The sequence below is a fragment of the Orycteropus afer genome, unplaced genomic scaffold (assembly GCF_000298275.1).
Source record: "Orycteropus afer afer isolate SDZICR_OR568_19922 unplaced genomic scaffold, OryAfe1.0 scaffold00174, whole genome shotgun sequence".
Taxonomy (NCBI): domain Eukaryota; kingdom Metazoa; phylum Chordata; class Mammalia; order Tubulidentata; family Orycteropodidae; genus Orycteropus; species Orycteropus afer.
The window spans coordinates 2,561,869-2,576,576 of record NW_006921761.1 but is presented as its reverse complement, the minus strand read 5'-3'; the positions used below and the strand labels follow the sequence as shown (position 1 = coordinate 2,576,576).

The 14,708-nt window shown below is 45.4% G+C and overlaps 1 protein-coding gene across 1 annotated transcript in view; it reads left to right on the top strand.

The window, feature by feature from the left end:
• MELK (maternal embryonic leucine zipper kinase) overlaps positions 1–14,708 on the top strand; it is a 93,262-nt gene that overhangs the window by 15,342 nt on the left and 63,212 nt on the right. Inside the window, exons 6-8 of the mRNA XM_007947002.2 lie at positions 28–120; positions 8,141–8,195; positions 10,305–10,321. Of these exons, the coding sequence (XP_007945193.2) occupies positions 28–120; positions 8,141–8,195; positions 10,305–10,321 (165 nt within the window). The remainder of the gene's footprint in view (positions 1–27; positions 121–8,140; positions 8,196–10,304; positions 10,322–14,708) is intronic.

Here is a 14,708-nt window from a genome sequence, read left to right as displayed (position 1 = left end):
TGAGTGACCTGTCTCCCTCTCTCTCAGGCAGATGTTTGGAGCATGGGCGTCCTCTTCTACGTACTCATGTGTGGATTTCTTCCGTTTGATGATGACAATGTCATGGCTTTGTACAAGAAGGTCATGGTGAGTGTGACAAGGCACAGAAGGGGATGGGAAAGGTTTCTGTGTCTGGCCCGTACGCGTCCTTTCTGAAAGGACAGACACAGGCCAAACCATCCGTGCACTTAGAAGTCGAGACAGTGCTTCCTGTTTGGTGGAGGGTCACGATTGGAAGGTGGGGGCATATGGGGTCAGGCTGCATCTTGATCTGGGGCTGCTTATGTTTATGGTTTTGGCTTTCAGAACTTCCAAGCTGTACCTTCATGATGTGCGCCCTTCGTTATGTGGATATTACATGCCTCCAGTAAAAAGCTTATCAAAGCAAAAACAAATGCAAATGTTCAGTACTTTAAATAAGTTGCCCCCAAATGGAGGAAAGTAAATGTATAACTTAATTTCCTGGTAAGGGATTTTGTTTGTTTTGTATCTTGAATGATAGCAAGTTGCTTGTGTTGAGTCACATTTTCCCATTGAGTTATATTAAAATTAGAAGAATCTTGTTAGTTTTCAGGGGAAAATTGGCTTTGAGGTGTACTTCAGTCGCAGTTCAGAGGACCATAAGCTCTGTTAAAACGGTATACATTCGAGATGGAATGGATACATGGTTGCCAGAAGCCGGGAAAAGGCAGTACTAGGGAGTGACTGCTGGTGGGTATGAGGTCTCTTTGTAGGGTGATGATCATGAGTATGGGGTTTCTTTGTGGGGTGATGACAATGTTCTGCAGTTAGATTGCAGTGATGGTGGCACAACTCTATGAATATACTAAAATCCAGGTACTTTCAGAGGGTGATTTTTAAGGTATATGGATTATATTCAAGTAAAAATAAATAATTTATGTATGTATATATATGTATGTGGGAGCTCTGGTAGCATAGTGGCTAAGGCACTTGACTGCTAACCAGAAGGTTGGCGGTTCAAACCCACCAGCCGCACTCCTCGGAAGGAAGATGGGGCAATCTACTTCTGTAGTGATACTGCCTCGGAAACCCAAGGAGGGGTCGCTACGAGTCGGGTCCGACTCGACGGCACATAACAACAACAACAACAACATATATATATGTATGTGTATATGTATCAAGAAAAAGAGCACAGTTATTCTACACAGTTGATATTCAAAGCAAGTGAACAAAAGAAGGAAGAAAGAGCAGCACGTCTTGTCAGACCAGCAGAGCAGCTTCTCTGAATGATGCTTAATTTCCGTCTGTTGAACAAGTGTTCCCTAAAGGTTTACTCTGTGTAAGACACCGAAAGGCACAGACAGATCTGTGAAACATGATCATTGTCGATCGTGGCCTGATTTTTTTCTTGGAAACAAAAACCAGACCCACTGCTATCGAGTTGATTCTGACTCCTAGTGCTCCTATAGCGCAGACAGACTGTCCATAGGGTTTCCAAGGCTGTAAGTCTTTCCGGAAGCAGTCTGCCACATCTTTCTCCCATGGATCAGCTGGGAGATTTGAATCTCTGACCTTTCGGTTAGCAGCCAAGGGCTTAACGACAGTGTCATCAGGGCTTCTTGGAAACGGGTACAAGACTACCTAAAAAGGGCAAAGGGTGAGGAATGCTATATTACTTCTATTTTTTTAAACTCTTTATTGTGATTTGGGTCAAGGTTGACAGAGCATATTGGTTTTCCATCCAACAGGTCATACCCGCTTGTTTTGTGACATTGATCGCGGTCCCTGCACTGTATCGCACTTTTCCACTTATTCCTGTGGCTACTGTCCCACCGTCCTCCTATCCTTTCCCGGGCGAATGCTGCCCTTCTCATCTCGGGTGTCGTTGATTATTCCAAGGAGCGTGTGCTTCTGGGGTGTTAGTGTTCACCCTGGAGGCCTCTCTGTTGTTTGGCTAGGAGCTCTGGGGCGCAGTGGTTAAAGCATTTGCTTTTATTTTAATTTTTTATTGTAATTTGGGTGAAAGTTTACAGAGCAAATTCATTTTCCATATAGCAGTTCATACACATTTTGTTTTATGACATTGACTGCAATTCCCTACAATGTAGCATCTCTCTTCTACTTCCTCCCAGTAGTTACCTCTTCCCTGTGTCCTTCCCTCCTGGGTAAAGCGTTTGGCAGCTAACCAAAAGGTCAGTAGTTTGAACCCAGCAGCCACTCTATGGCAGAAAGATGAGGCAGTCTGCTTCTGGAAAGATTTACAACCTTGGAAACCCTATGGGGCAGTTCTACTCTGCCCTGTGGGGTTGCTATGAGTTGGAATCAATTCAGTGGCGGTGGGTTTGGTTTCAGTTTGTTTGGCTGAAAGTTGAGCCCGGGGGATGAGTTCAGTTCCAGGCTTGCAGGGTGACTGATTATGGGCCATAGTCTTGGGGCTTCCAGCAGACTCTATCAGACCAGTAAGCCTGGTCTTTTTTTTTTTTTATGGTTTTTGAGTTTTAACCCATATTTTCTCCCAGTCTATGCAGACCTCCTGTTGTGATCCCTTTCAGAGCAGTTGGCAGTGAGTGGGAGCTGGGCACCATCTAGTTCTTATGGTTTCAGGGTCATTTTTTATGTTTAAATATTTGATTCACTTGGGTTTTACTTTGATATAGTTTCTTGACTTTAAACATTGATTAAAAAAAAGTTAGATTTATTTTCATATTTTAGATGATGGGTTTTAAAGATCTAATTGTGGTAGCATCATATCCATATATACTTAGATTAGAGGTTATTGTTAACAATATATAGTGTATCTAAATCTTTAATTCATGATAATTTCAAGTTTTGTGCAGTAGGAATTATTAGATCCAATTGGATTTTTTTTTAGTCCTTGTGTTTTGGCTGTTGGGCTCACACTGAGACTAGCAGTATCAGCTCTGTTATTGTTGTTTACTTGTGCTTGTATTAATAGTCTTATCTTTAATCCATGGTTTCTTTGTAAGAGTCTTCTTAAGCTTCTTAGCTATTTTGTGAGGCTTTAGTTAAACTAGATATTATAACCTGTAAATCCATTTAACTGAGCTCCCATGAAGCACAGTACTTTGCGGTACACAGAGTGGTGAGCGATGGCACCATTGTCAACTACTGCTTTGTGGTGCTTTCATTCTTGGGTAAGGTACCTCATACTGCAGGTTGTATAGGGAGTACTAAGGGTACCAGTGCCAATTCACAGACGAAACATTAGCAAAGCTTGATTTCTGTCATTTTTTTTTTTAAATAGAAAGTCAGTATAAGTCCTTCCCACACCTTGTTGTGTCATCTTGTACCCTCACGGGGGTAGAAGTGTCCCAGCGTTGAAGACCACGTGCAGTCGAGAAGAATGAATGGTTGGCTCTCCACATTCTTTACACAGTTCCTCTACTCATGCGATCTCCCTCAGCCAGGTTACTGAGTGCTAGTAAGTTAGCGATGTGTGTCCCTGGAAATTACCTGAAGTTCAGGCTAGTCTATCAAGCCACATAAGGATGAGAAGGGTCATTGTTCTAGAGCTAGAATTGACCACCTACTGTGAAAATGAGGAGTTCTAAGGGTTCCTGAGCTGTTGGTGTGACTAGTTATCTGTAGGGCCAGGAGTAATTGGAGGCCGCGGTAAGCCATTATGCGTACAGGATGACTGTTATCATTTTATCCAGGAAGCGTTTTACGTGTGCACTTTGACCATACAGAAGTCGTAATAAAGATATCTGGCTTTGAGAAGTTTAGCTTGCATAAGCTTCTGTAGATACATACTTAGTAAAACAAAATGAGGTCCTTTATGGAGTTACTAATTATAAATTTTAATCTGTCCTGGAAGAAGTGCAGCTGGAATGCTCCTTAGAAGGGAGAGTGGCCAGACTTCGTCTCATCTCCTTTGGTCACGTGTCAGAAGGGACCAGTCCCTGGAGAAGGACATCATGGTTGGTAAAGTGGAGGATCAGCAGAAAAGGGGAAGACCCTCAACGAGACGGATCGACACGGTGGCTGCAGCGATGGGCTCAAGTACAGCAAGGATTGTGAGGATGGTGTGGGACTGGGCCGTGTTCCGTTCTGTTGTCCACAGGGTTGTACAGAGTTGAAGCTGACTCAGTGGCACCTGACAACACTATACACTTTAATTTGATAGTAATTTTGTCTCTTTTTTGTAGTGATGATTACCCAGGGCTATAAACTTTGATCTGTGATGTTAAAATGATACAATCTATGTGCAGGAAGAATATCTAGCAGGAGGCCATGCACACAGCTTATCCAAGTGGTATCCGAGTGTTTGGGGCGAGTTAGACAAGAAGGAGGCAAGCGTCCCTGTCCCGTCTGGTTGGACGGTACCAGCTTATCGGTCTGGAATCATTTTGACCAACTCTGACTCTTGAGTAAGCAGGCAGCACTAACATTCCTGTATCTGTGTGAATGGCTGGTGGCCTGTGCTGGAGCTGAACTGGTAATTGATTCCCTTCAGTTATTTGCTCATGAACATGGAGATGCAGGAAGAGGGAACCGCTGGTCTTCCTGGGGAGAGAAGTTGGGGGAAAGGGATGGAAGGGTTGGGAGAGAGATGCTTCATTTTATGCTCTTTTGTCTCTCAGTAATTTTGAACCATGTAAAGTTTGATTCCAGAAATGACTAGAAACCAGTACAAACAGGAGAGCAGTTGTACACCAGATATCCTGTAATCATGTGCAGGATTTGTAGATGTGAAAATATGGATTTCTCTTGTGAAAGAGGCTAAGGTTCATGTTAAATTGAATAGCAAAATGATACAAAACTACCCTTAGAAGACATCAGAGTATTTCCTGATGTCCTTCACCTCTCAGATCTAGCCATGAAAGCTCTTTGCTGATTTTTCTTTTAAGTTGTGATTTGGGCGAAGTTGATAGAGCAGATCAGGTTTCCATTCAGCATCCACATCTGTTTCCTGTCATTGATGGCAGCCCCTCAGTGTCACAGCACTCAACCCCTTCCTCCTTGGGTTCCTCCTTGTGTTTCCATTGCTCTTCCCGGCCTGTCCCTTCCTGCCTTCTGAGCTTTGTCTTTGGACAGATGCTGTCCTTCCCATCTTTTATGGTTGATTGTTGTAAGGAATGCGTACCGCCTGAGTGTGGTTTGCCTGCACACCTGTCTCTTGTTTGGCTGAAAATGGAGCCAGGGGTTACTTCAATTCCAGGCCCGAAGGGTGACTGAGAGCTAGTCTTGGGATTCCACCAGTCTCTGTCTGACCAGGAAGCCTGGTTGTTTTATGGTTTTGGCTTTTGTTCCACATTTTTCTTCTACCCTATCCAGGACCTTCTAACATGATCCCTTTCAGAGTGGTGTGCAGTGGTAGCTGGGCACCATCTAGTTCTTCTGATCTCAGGGTTGTGGAGGCTGAAGTTCCTATGGTCCCTCAGTCCTTTGGACTAATTGTTTCCATGTGTCTTTGATTTTCTTCACTCGCTTTGCTCCAGTTGGAGCAATAGTTGCACCTTACCATCTGCTGGTTTGGGCCCATAACTTCCCTCTGGATCTAGGCCACCAGAACTCTGAAATTACCCGTTAGAACAGATGAGGTTTCCTTAGGGCACTATTCTTGTCCAGAGTGCTTTCACCTAATGCATATTTGTTCTTAATTGTCCCTCTTGTCCTTTTCATACTGTTGTGTGGGTTATGTGTTCAAGAGGACTCATATGGACATGAAACAGACCTGGTCAGACGGTCAGTTGCAATTTTCCAGTGGGTACTTTGAAGGAAAGTATGACAGTTCTGAAATTGGGTGTAAGTTAACTGGGATAAGAAACATTTTGAAGCTTTGATTTTTTTTTTTGATTAGTCTTAGCAGAGGTTTTGTGCATATTATTAGGTGCTGTAGGGTACTTCCAGTCCTAGGACACTTTCAACTAAGTTCTTGGCTTCAGGGTTTTTGGATCATTGAATATAGTAACTGGTGTCCAAAGATGGGCCTCTGCCGACCTGTGCCTCTTGGTGTTGCCACGTTGGGTGGTCCCTGCCCACTCTGAATTTGGACTCAGTGTGAGCAGCTCCCTTCTGAGCTTTACAAAGCCTTGGCAATGCTCACTTTTGCTTTTGTGTTCTTTGGAACTCTGAGCTACCAAGGACAGACTCCTGGGGGGCGTCCTGAGACCACTTGGAGAAGGAGAGAGATCCGACTGTCCAAGTGTCCCAATTGAGCTTCCAAATGGCTCTAAGCCCAGCCATCGTTTGGCTTCTGTTGCATGAGAGACTCCCAGGAAGACAAGCAGCAGCACCAGCTGAGTCCAGTCGACTCCCAGAACTTTGACAGCGGTAAGATGGTGGCTGGTTTAAGCACCACGTTTGGCATTGTTTGTTCTGTAGCAATGGAAAAGCTAAAATGCCTACTATAAAACTGGACTTCAGGCATGGGGAAGAGCTAGTTTATGTTTGTCAACCGTCAGGGGAGACTGTCCCTGCCAGCACTTTGTTGCCCAGGTTGGAAGCTGGCAGTTGAGTGTGGGTGGAGTACGGGAGCATTATACATGAGTGGAGGGCATGGCCCTTTGGAGCCCAGTTTGATGGTTTGGGTTTCCCAGTAGACTCTTCACTGGGTCTGGATTGTGGACTTTGGCTGCAAGGACCCCTGAGATAAGTGAGGCTGAGGAAATGACAGCTCGGATCTGGCAGGTTTAATAAACACCTTAGAAACCAAGCTAGCTTAGGCGCTGTGCTGCCCTTCCTGCAGGACTTGGCTTCACATGCCCACCTTCCGGTTCATGGGTGCACTGGAAAAGATGAAAGCAAACAAAACCAGAAAAATGGGGGCCACGTGGGGCAGCAGGGCTCTGTTGAGGTACACAGGGGAAAGCCCCGAAATGTTCATTTTAGGTGAGGACAGAGTTGCCTTGTGCTCCATGGAGCTTCTGCTGGGGTCTTCCATTGATTCAGATAACACCCTGTCGCAGTGGTAGATGGGAAGAAAACACCCCCCATTCACCTTTTAAACTAAGGATAAAGAAACCCAGCAACCAAACCTGTTGCCCTTGATGTGATTTTGACTCAGTGATCCTGTGGGGTTCCAAGGCTGTGAGTTATGGAAGTAGACTGCCACATCTTTCTCCTGTGGAGTGGCTGCTGGGTTTGAACTGCTGACTTTTTGGTTAGCAGTTGACAGCTTTAACCACTGCGCCACCAGAGCACCTTTTAAACTGAGGATAGGGAGAGAGAGAGGAAATTCACATTTTACAGGTTGGAGACAATGCATAAAAATATTTCCTGAACGTTTTAACCCTAGCCCTAACCCTGACCCCTAGTAATAATCCATACATATGTGTAGAAATACATAGAATTCATGTTGCTTGGTTCTACAATCGAGGCCAATGGAAGCAGCAATCAGGACATTATACGACGTGTAGCACTGGGCAGGTCAGCTGCAAAGGAACTCTTTTAAGTGCTGAGGAGCAAAGATGTCTTTTTGAGGACTAAGGTGCGCCTGACACAAGCCATGATATTTCCAATCACCTCGTATGCATGTGAGAGCTGGACATTGAATAAGGAAGACTGAAGAAGAGTTGATGCTTTTGAGTTGTGGTGCTGGTGAAGAATGCTGAAGGTACCATGGACTGCTAAAAGAACTAACTGCTCTGTCCTGGAGGAAGTGCAGCCAGAATGCTCCTTGGAAGCGAGAATGGCCAGACTTTGTCTCACCTACTTTGGTCATGTTGTCAGAAGGGACCACTCCCTGGAGAAGGATGTCATGCTTGGTAAGGTGGAGGGTCGATGAAGGAGGGGAAGGCCTTCGATGAGATGGTTTTACATGGTGGCTGTGACAATGGGCTCAAGTATAGCAAAGATCGTGGAGCTGGCGTGGGATCAGGCGGTGTTTCGTTCTGCTGTGCATGGGGTCGTTATGAGTTGGAAATGACTCGATGGCACCTAACAACAACGACAACATGTATAGAAATAAAAGGATTTCTTTCCATGAAAAGTCACTAAGTAAATACCTCCAATCACTCACAATCACGTGACCCAGAGTTACCAGCCATAAACATTTGTATGTTTTGTTTCAGCTTTTCCTTCCTTTGTTTATACATGTAGGTGTACCACAAAGTCCTTCCTTTGTTTATACTTGTAGGTATGCCACAAAGCTCTCTTACTTGCTGTTATTCATAAGGTTTTCCCTGGCCAATTCTTTGAGAAGTGGATGGCCTCTTCCTTCTTCCTAGTCTGTCTCAGTCTATAAGCTGGGCTGTTACCTGTGCACCAGGTGCATTTCGCTGGGTTTTAAACACCAGAGGCTCAGCCTCAAAACTCACGTCTACATGTCACCACAGTAGGACAAACTGACAGATAAGTTTGTCTTGCTGTTGGAGACCTCTCGTATCACCCCCACCTGGGTCCCTGTGGCTGACTGTTCCTCTGTCTGGCTTCCTGGCTTTTAATTCCCTTTCTTCTGCTCTTCTGGTGTGCTGCTTTGGGCGTCCCTGAGTTGTCCCTGGGGCTGACTGACCTCTTACTTGATAGTTTGGATTAATAATTGATCGATTAATTGGAAAACTTTGGTTACAGTTTTATGGTGTTTTTTGTGTTACCTCCTATTAAACGTTCTATTTCGTTTGAAGCACTTCAGTGTCTATTCAGATGCCATCTTCTGATACAGGACCAACGTGTGTCTTTGGTTGTGGGCTCCCTGATTGTAGCTGTGTGTTGTTCTGTATGAATATACCTAATGCACTGTTCTCAGCGTCTAGCTTTGGTTCTTTAAACTGGAAGGAGAACTAAGTTCTCTTAATGAAGAATCCAGTCTCTTCTGAGCTATCCTGCCCAGATTTTCTGAAACTCTAGGTGTGTGTGATTCTCCCCTCTTGTACGTTTTGTTTGTCGGTATCTAATTGGACAGCAGTATTTTTTTAATTGTGGTAAAACATATATAACATAAAATTGGCCATTGTAACCTTTTTTTTAAGTATACAATTCAGTGGCATTAGTTGTAACGATCCCCACTATTTGTTTCCAAAACTTTTTCATCACCCCAAATAGATTCTGCGTCCATTGAACATGAACCTCCCGTTCTCCCTCCCTCTAGCCCATGGTAACCACTAGTCTACTTTCTGGCCAGCAGTTTTTTTAATGACTTAGCTTTATCAAATGTTTCTAAAACTCTCAGCTTGGTGTTTGCTGGAAATAACTTTCTCCTTACACTCGTTTCTCATCAGTTTACCTGGTATACTGTTAGATGTCATGATCACAGTGATATGTAGACTGACAGACATGTAGCCCAAACAGGGCTTCACTGTGGGGGCAGAAGGGAGCCGGCACACCAGACAGTAGCCCGCTGTTGGGCACGTGTGTGGTCCTGGGGGCATTGGGCTTGTGCCTTAAGAGCAAATGGAAAATGTCAGTCAATCCAGTGAGTTGGGTTTGTAAAGAGACCTGCTGTATGTGTGAGTGTGTGTGTGTGTGAGGGTGTGTGTGTGTAAGCCATATGTAGTTTTACATCCTGCCTTAAAAAATACGAAAGTTAAACCAGCTCTTTCATATGCAAATACTGCTCCATTGACTGCATGTACCTTAATTTATTTGGTGTTTGTATACTGTCCAACAGGAAGACAACTTGGGTAGTTGCCAGCTTTTATTACTGGTGTTTGGCTTGTTTCAAATACTTTTATTAAGACAATTCTGTTGTGACTATTTTTGTACAAATATCTTTGAGTATTTGTACAAATATCTTTGAGTGTTTGTACAAAAGTTTTTGTAGCATAAATTCCTAAATAGGGAATTTCTAGGTCAAAGGATAGAAACATTTAAAACTTTAGTTCTTGTTCGATGCTGTTGAGTTGATCCCGACTCATAGCGAGCCTGTGTGCAAGAGAACGAAACACTGCCTGATCCTGCGCCGTCCTCACAGACACTGTGCCTGAGCCCGTTGTTGCAGCCGCTGTGTTACCCCATCTCACCGAGAGTCTTCCTCTTTCTGCTGACCCTCTGCCAGCGTGACGTCCTCCAGGGTCCTTCCTGATAGTGTGTCCACAGTCCGTGAGAGGAAGTCTCAGCATCCTCCTTTCTGAGGGGCATCCTGACTTCACTTCTGCCCGGACAGATGCTTGCTCTTCTGGTGGTCCATGGTGCGTTCAGTATTCTGTGCCAGCATCACAATTCAAAGGCGGCAACTCTTCTTTGGTTTTCCTTATTTTTCGCCCAGCTTTTGCATGCATTTGAGGCGATTGAAAATACCATGGCTTGAGTCAGGTGCACCTTAGTCCTCAAAGTGACGTCTTTGCTGGGCATTATCAATGACCTTCCAAGCACCTTGTGTAAGTATATACTTTCATCAACAGTGCAAACCTTATCTCAGGTTTTTTTGTGTCCATTGACTTGAGAATGTTCTAGACCTCCCAACTTTGCAGATTTGACAAGACTGTGGTGAGTTCTCCTAATTTCTGTTAGACATCATCACTCATCAGCTCTCCCGCTGACTTTAGAGGTCATTTCTGACAGGGCACTCGCTGGTCCTCCTCTTGAGCACAGTGAGGGCATTATGGTAACCTGGCTCTGTGTGGCACGTTCGGTGGCTTCTATGCCTCCCTTTCATTGTTTGCTCAGCCTGGCGTCTTCTTTGCTGACATTCTGAGTCTTGATTCTGCCCTCTTGTAATAGTAGCTTTCCTGCCAGCAGTGTGCTGCTTGCACATTTCTTTATGTACCTTACGATCTGAGTTGTTGATGTGAAAAACGTGTTTCTGCATGTTCTGGGAATTTGTTTTTAGTTTGTATCTAGGAGCTCTGGTGGCATAGTGCCTAAGGCACTTGACTGCTAACCAGAAGGCTGGCGATTCAAACCCACCAGCCTCTCCTTGGAAGGAAGATTGGGCATTCTACTTCCGTAGAGATACCTCCTCGGAAACCCAAAAAGGAGGGGTCACTATGAGTTGGATCTGACTTGATGGCAGTGAGTTTGATTTTGTGATTCTATACCTAACCGAATTTTACCCACAAAGTCTTACCCACAAAGATAAGAGAAATGCTTGTTAATACTGCACTGAAATTGAGCTAGGTTACATCTGTGGCATTCGTGATTTACTGACTTAACTCTGGGCTTTGTTTTACTTATTTTTTAATCCCGTCTGGACCTCACGCCTCTGTGTCATTTCTTTGCCTTCATTCATTATTATTGCAAATTCACATTCATTTGGCAAAAGTGGAATTAATACTGTTAATTATTAAGGTATTCTTTCACCAATACAAGGTGACTGTACCAACATGCTAACTCCAGTGTTTTCTTATTTATTTACTTGAGTGTACTAGTGGGTCCTGAATTAATCTTGTGGGGTAAGGGAATTACCTTGAAATAATACAGAAGTGTTCTACCCTCGTGGTAGACGTAAGAGCCAAGTTTTGCTGTTTTGGGCACATCAGGTATGTTTGCAGCGGGATGACTCTGGTAGAGGGTCTAATTCCTGTTCAGCAGTGATTTAACCTCCCTAATTAATATTATTTACCAGTTCTGTATATTCTTTGTTTCTTCCACTCTGAATTTCATTTTTTAGTTTTTCGTGTATTTGCAAGTTGAAAATTGATTCAAATTAGGACTTTTATGCATTATTGTGGAATTTAATTTCACACATTATAGATTCTGAAATTTATTGTAATCTTGGCTCAGAACTATTGTTCCGAGTCGCAGTGTAATACAGTCTGCTGGTTGAATCTAATTAAGGTGTCGTATCACTTGCATGGAGTGTGTGTCTTCGCTTAGAATGCGCTGGGCTCCCCACTTGGGAATAAGGCTTCCCTCTGCTCTGCCTGGAAACTGACTGTTTGACATACTGGACGGGGCCCTTGTTTGAGAGGCAGCCTTTGTCTGTCCTTGCATTTCTTGACGATTTTAACCAAAATGCTCAACTGCCATTGCCCGTGGTTACTGATAGGTCGGCCCTCATCTTATGAACGTCACCTACGTTCTTTTGCTGTCGCTGCATCGAGAGACGAGCTCCCGTGTGCTCCAGTGCTGGGTATGCAAATATTGGGGAAGTATAAACAATTCAGTAAATTAAAGTTGAGTAGCTGGAAATAAAATTACTTTCTACCAATTATAATTTGTAATCATAAACAAAATGAGCCAGTTGTCTCTTTATGAGATTATGCTTTATAATTACAAAGGTGACTGTGGTGCTCTGGTGACGTTGAGGGGCTGCCTGCCTTTCTTAGAGCCGTATGTCAGATGAACAGTTCGTGCCGCGAGAACTCCCGGTATTACGTCACTTGGCCCACGGATCCAGGCGTGGCACCCCCGCCCCCCTGGTTTCTCTGTTACTCACTTTTGCTCTTACTTGTCAGGTAATTGTCCCTTAAGGAACCAGACAGGAAGCCCCAAAGGCCGAGGAGGAACCAGGGTTAAGGGGCCCAGCCCCTGGCACAGGGCCTGGGGGGGCTGCTTCTGCCCAGCAGAGTTGTCCTGGAGTCTGCTGTGTTTGGTCTTTGGACATATATTTAAAATATCTCAATGAGGGCCTTGTGCCTTCTCTCCTCCAGGACTTCCTCGGGCCTTCCGGCGCAACGGAGCAGAGCAGGCGCCGCGTCTCCTTTGTGGTGGTCCCCTCTCGACCCCTTTCTTGCCTCTGTAGCCAGGTCTCTCAGCACTGCTGACATTGGGGAGCGGATGATTCTTTGTTGTGGGGGCTGTGCTGTGCATTGTAGGCTGTCTGGCGGCATCCCTGGCCTTTACCCACTAGATGCTGGTGACCCCCCAGTCCTGACGGCCAGAACCGTTTCCGGACATGCCGGCAGTTCCTTGGGGGGCAGCATCATCCTCAATAGGGAACCACAGCCCTGCATGCTGAGCGGGTACCTCAGTCTCCCACAGGCTTAGTTTCCTCATCTGTGTGTGGGGTTAGTAATCCTGGCTACTGCGAGGATAAAAGACCTGTACAAGGGTTTTGTTTACTCTTCAGCCCTGTAGACAGGTAAGAGGTTGCATTAAGCCTGGCAGCAGCACTCTGGACTCGGTTCCTGCTGGGACTTCAGTGCAGAGGAGGGAGCTGAGAAGGTCAGGGGGTGGTGCCCAGCTGCAGGCCTCATGACTTGCTTGTGGATGGCTCTCCGGAGAGGTATCTGTCCAGACAGAACATTTCAGGACATGGTATGAGCAGCTGCAGTGGGCAAAGCTTGCTTGAGAGGGCATGTGGCGTTCCTTGCAATGGCTTTATCCTTTCTTACTCTGCTGTTTACATACATGCCTCCTGGTCAGAGTTTTCATCTCTGGTCCAGTCCCTCTGTGCGTACCCCTCTCTCCCTTCCCTGTTTATTTCAGGTTCAACAACTGATTGGGTGCCGCTTACGTACAAAGCGTGGTGGTGCCTGCTCCAACATATGTTCTGTCGTATTCCTGTTAGAATCCCATAGGTGGCATTCGTTGTTATACAAGTAGTAAGGATAGTTGTGGTAGAAGGAGCTAACAGGTACTGGTTCCTTTGGTGCTCCTGGCCCTGTGTTAAGTGTATTGAATCACTGTATTAAATCATTGAATCTTGGCAACAATCCTACAGAGTAGGTACTGTTGTTATCCTTCTTTTTACAGATGAGGAAACTGGCCCAGAGTGGTTAAGCAGCTTGTCCGAGGTCACACAGCTAGTAAGTGGTAGGTAGGTGCTGGATTGGAACCTAGGCAGTGTGACTTTAGGCCTTACTCTTTTAGGAAATAGGCTCAGAGATGGAATAACTTGTCCAAGTTCCTCGAGCTATGAAGAGGCAGAGCGTAGTGTCTGACTTCAGATCCATGGCTGTTTCCATGGTGCCAGACACTTTCTTTCCCATTCATTATTTTCTCTGCCTCTTTCCAAATAAGGTAGTTTCAGTGGTTGCTGGCTTACAGACACTTCATTAATTCAAGATGGATGCTAAAAATATTCCCTAGCAGGCTGATGGGCATCTCCCCAGGTAGTTCTCTGCTGTATTTACTTTGACTCCTGCTTTCTGTTGAAATGACCTTTCGGTCAGGACCACTTTTGTTTTGGAGGGTAGTTTCTGAATTTGAAGGCACACACTGCTGATAGGCCAGGCTTGTCCTTGAGGCAGGGTAGGTGCTGCAAGGGAAGAGCTTATGCAAGGAAGCGGAGGCCTTTCGGGGTGTCCAGGGAGTAAACAGCTGATGCGTCTGCAGTCACCGGGTCCTGGGCAGTGAGTGAAGGTCGTCACAGGACACTCTCAGAGCAAGCTGTGATGGGAGGTTCGGGCAGGTCATGACCTTGGTCAGTGCAGGCAGGTGGGAGAGTCCTTGTCCTTTGGCCGGTCTTTCCTCTTCCTGGCAAGAGCAAACAAATATTTGAGAGACGAGGAAAATGGGGCCTATGCCAGGAAAAAGAGCAGCACAGCAGGCTCCCAGGGTTTGATTCATGAGAGGTTTTGGTCTGAGGAGTAAGGAGAAGCTGAGATAGGAGAGTGGGGTCGGGTGGGACAGGGCCAGTCACCCAACAGCCGTGACTTCCTGCTGAGCCTAGAGAGCTGGCCGACCATGTGAAGAACACTGCGGATCTCACAGCCCTGTTCCATGTGTTCCTGCCACCCCTCCATGCGCAGTGCTCCCGTCTGTCTGTGACATGCGGCTTGTTTACGGTGATGGCTTTGTCCTTGATGGCAAGAAAGGGGTCTTTACGTTATGAGTCATGCTTACCACATTTTCTCCTTGGGTGAGGTCTTCAGCCTGGTGGTAAACCTCCAGCCTGTTGTTCCTTAGGGATTTGTGTTAAG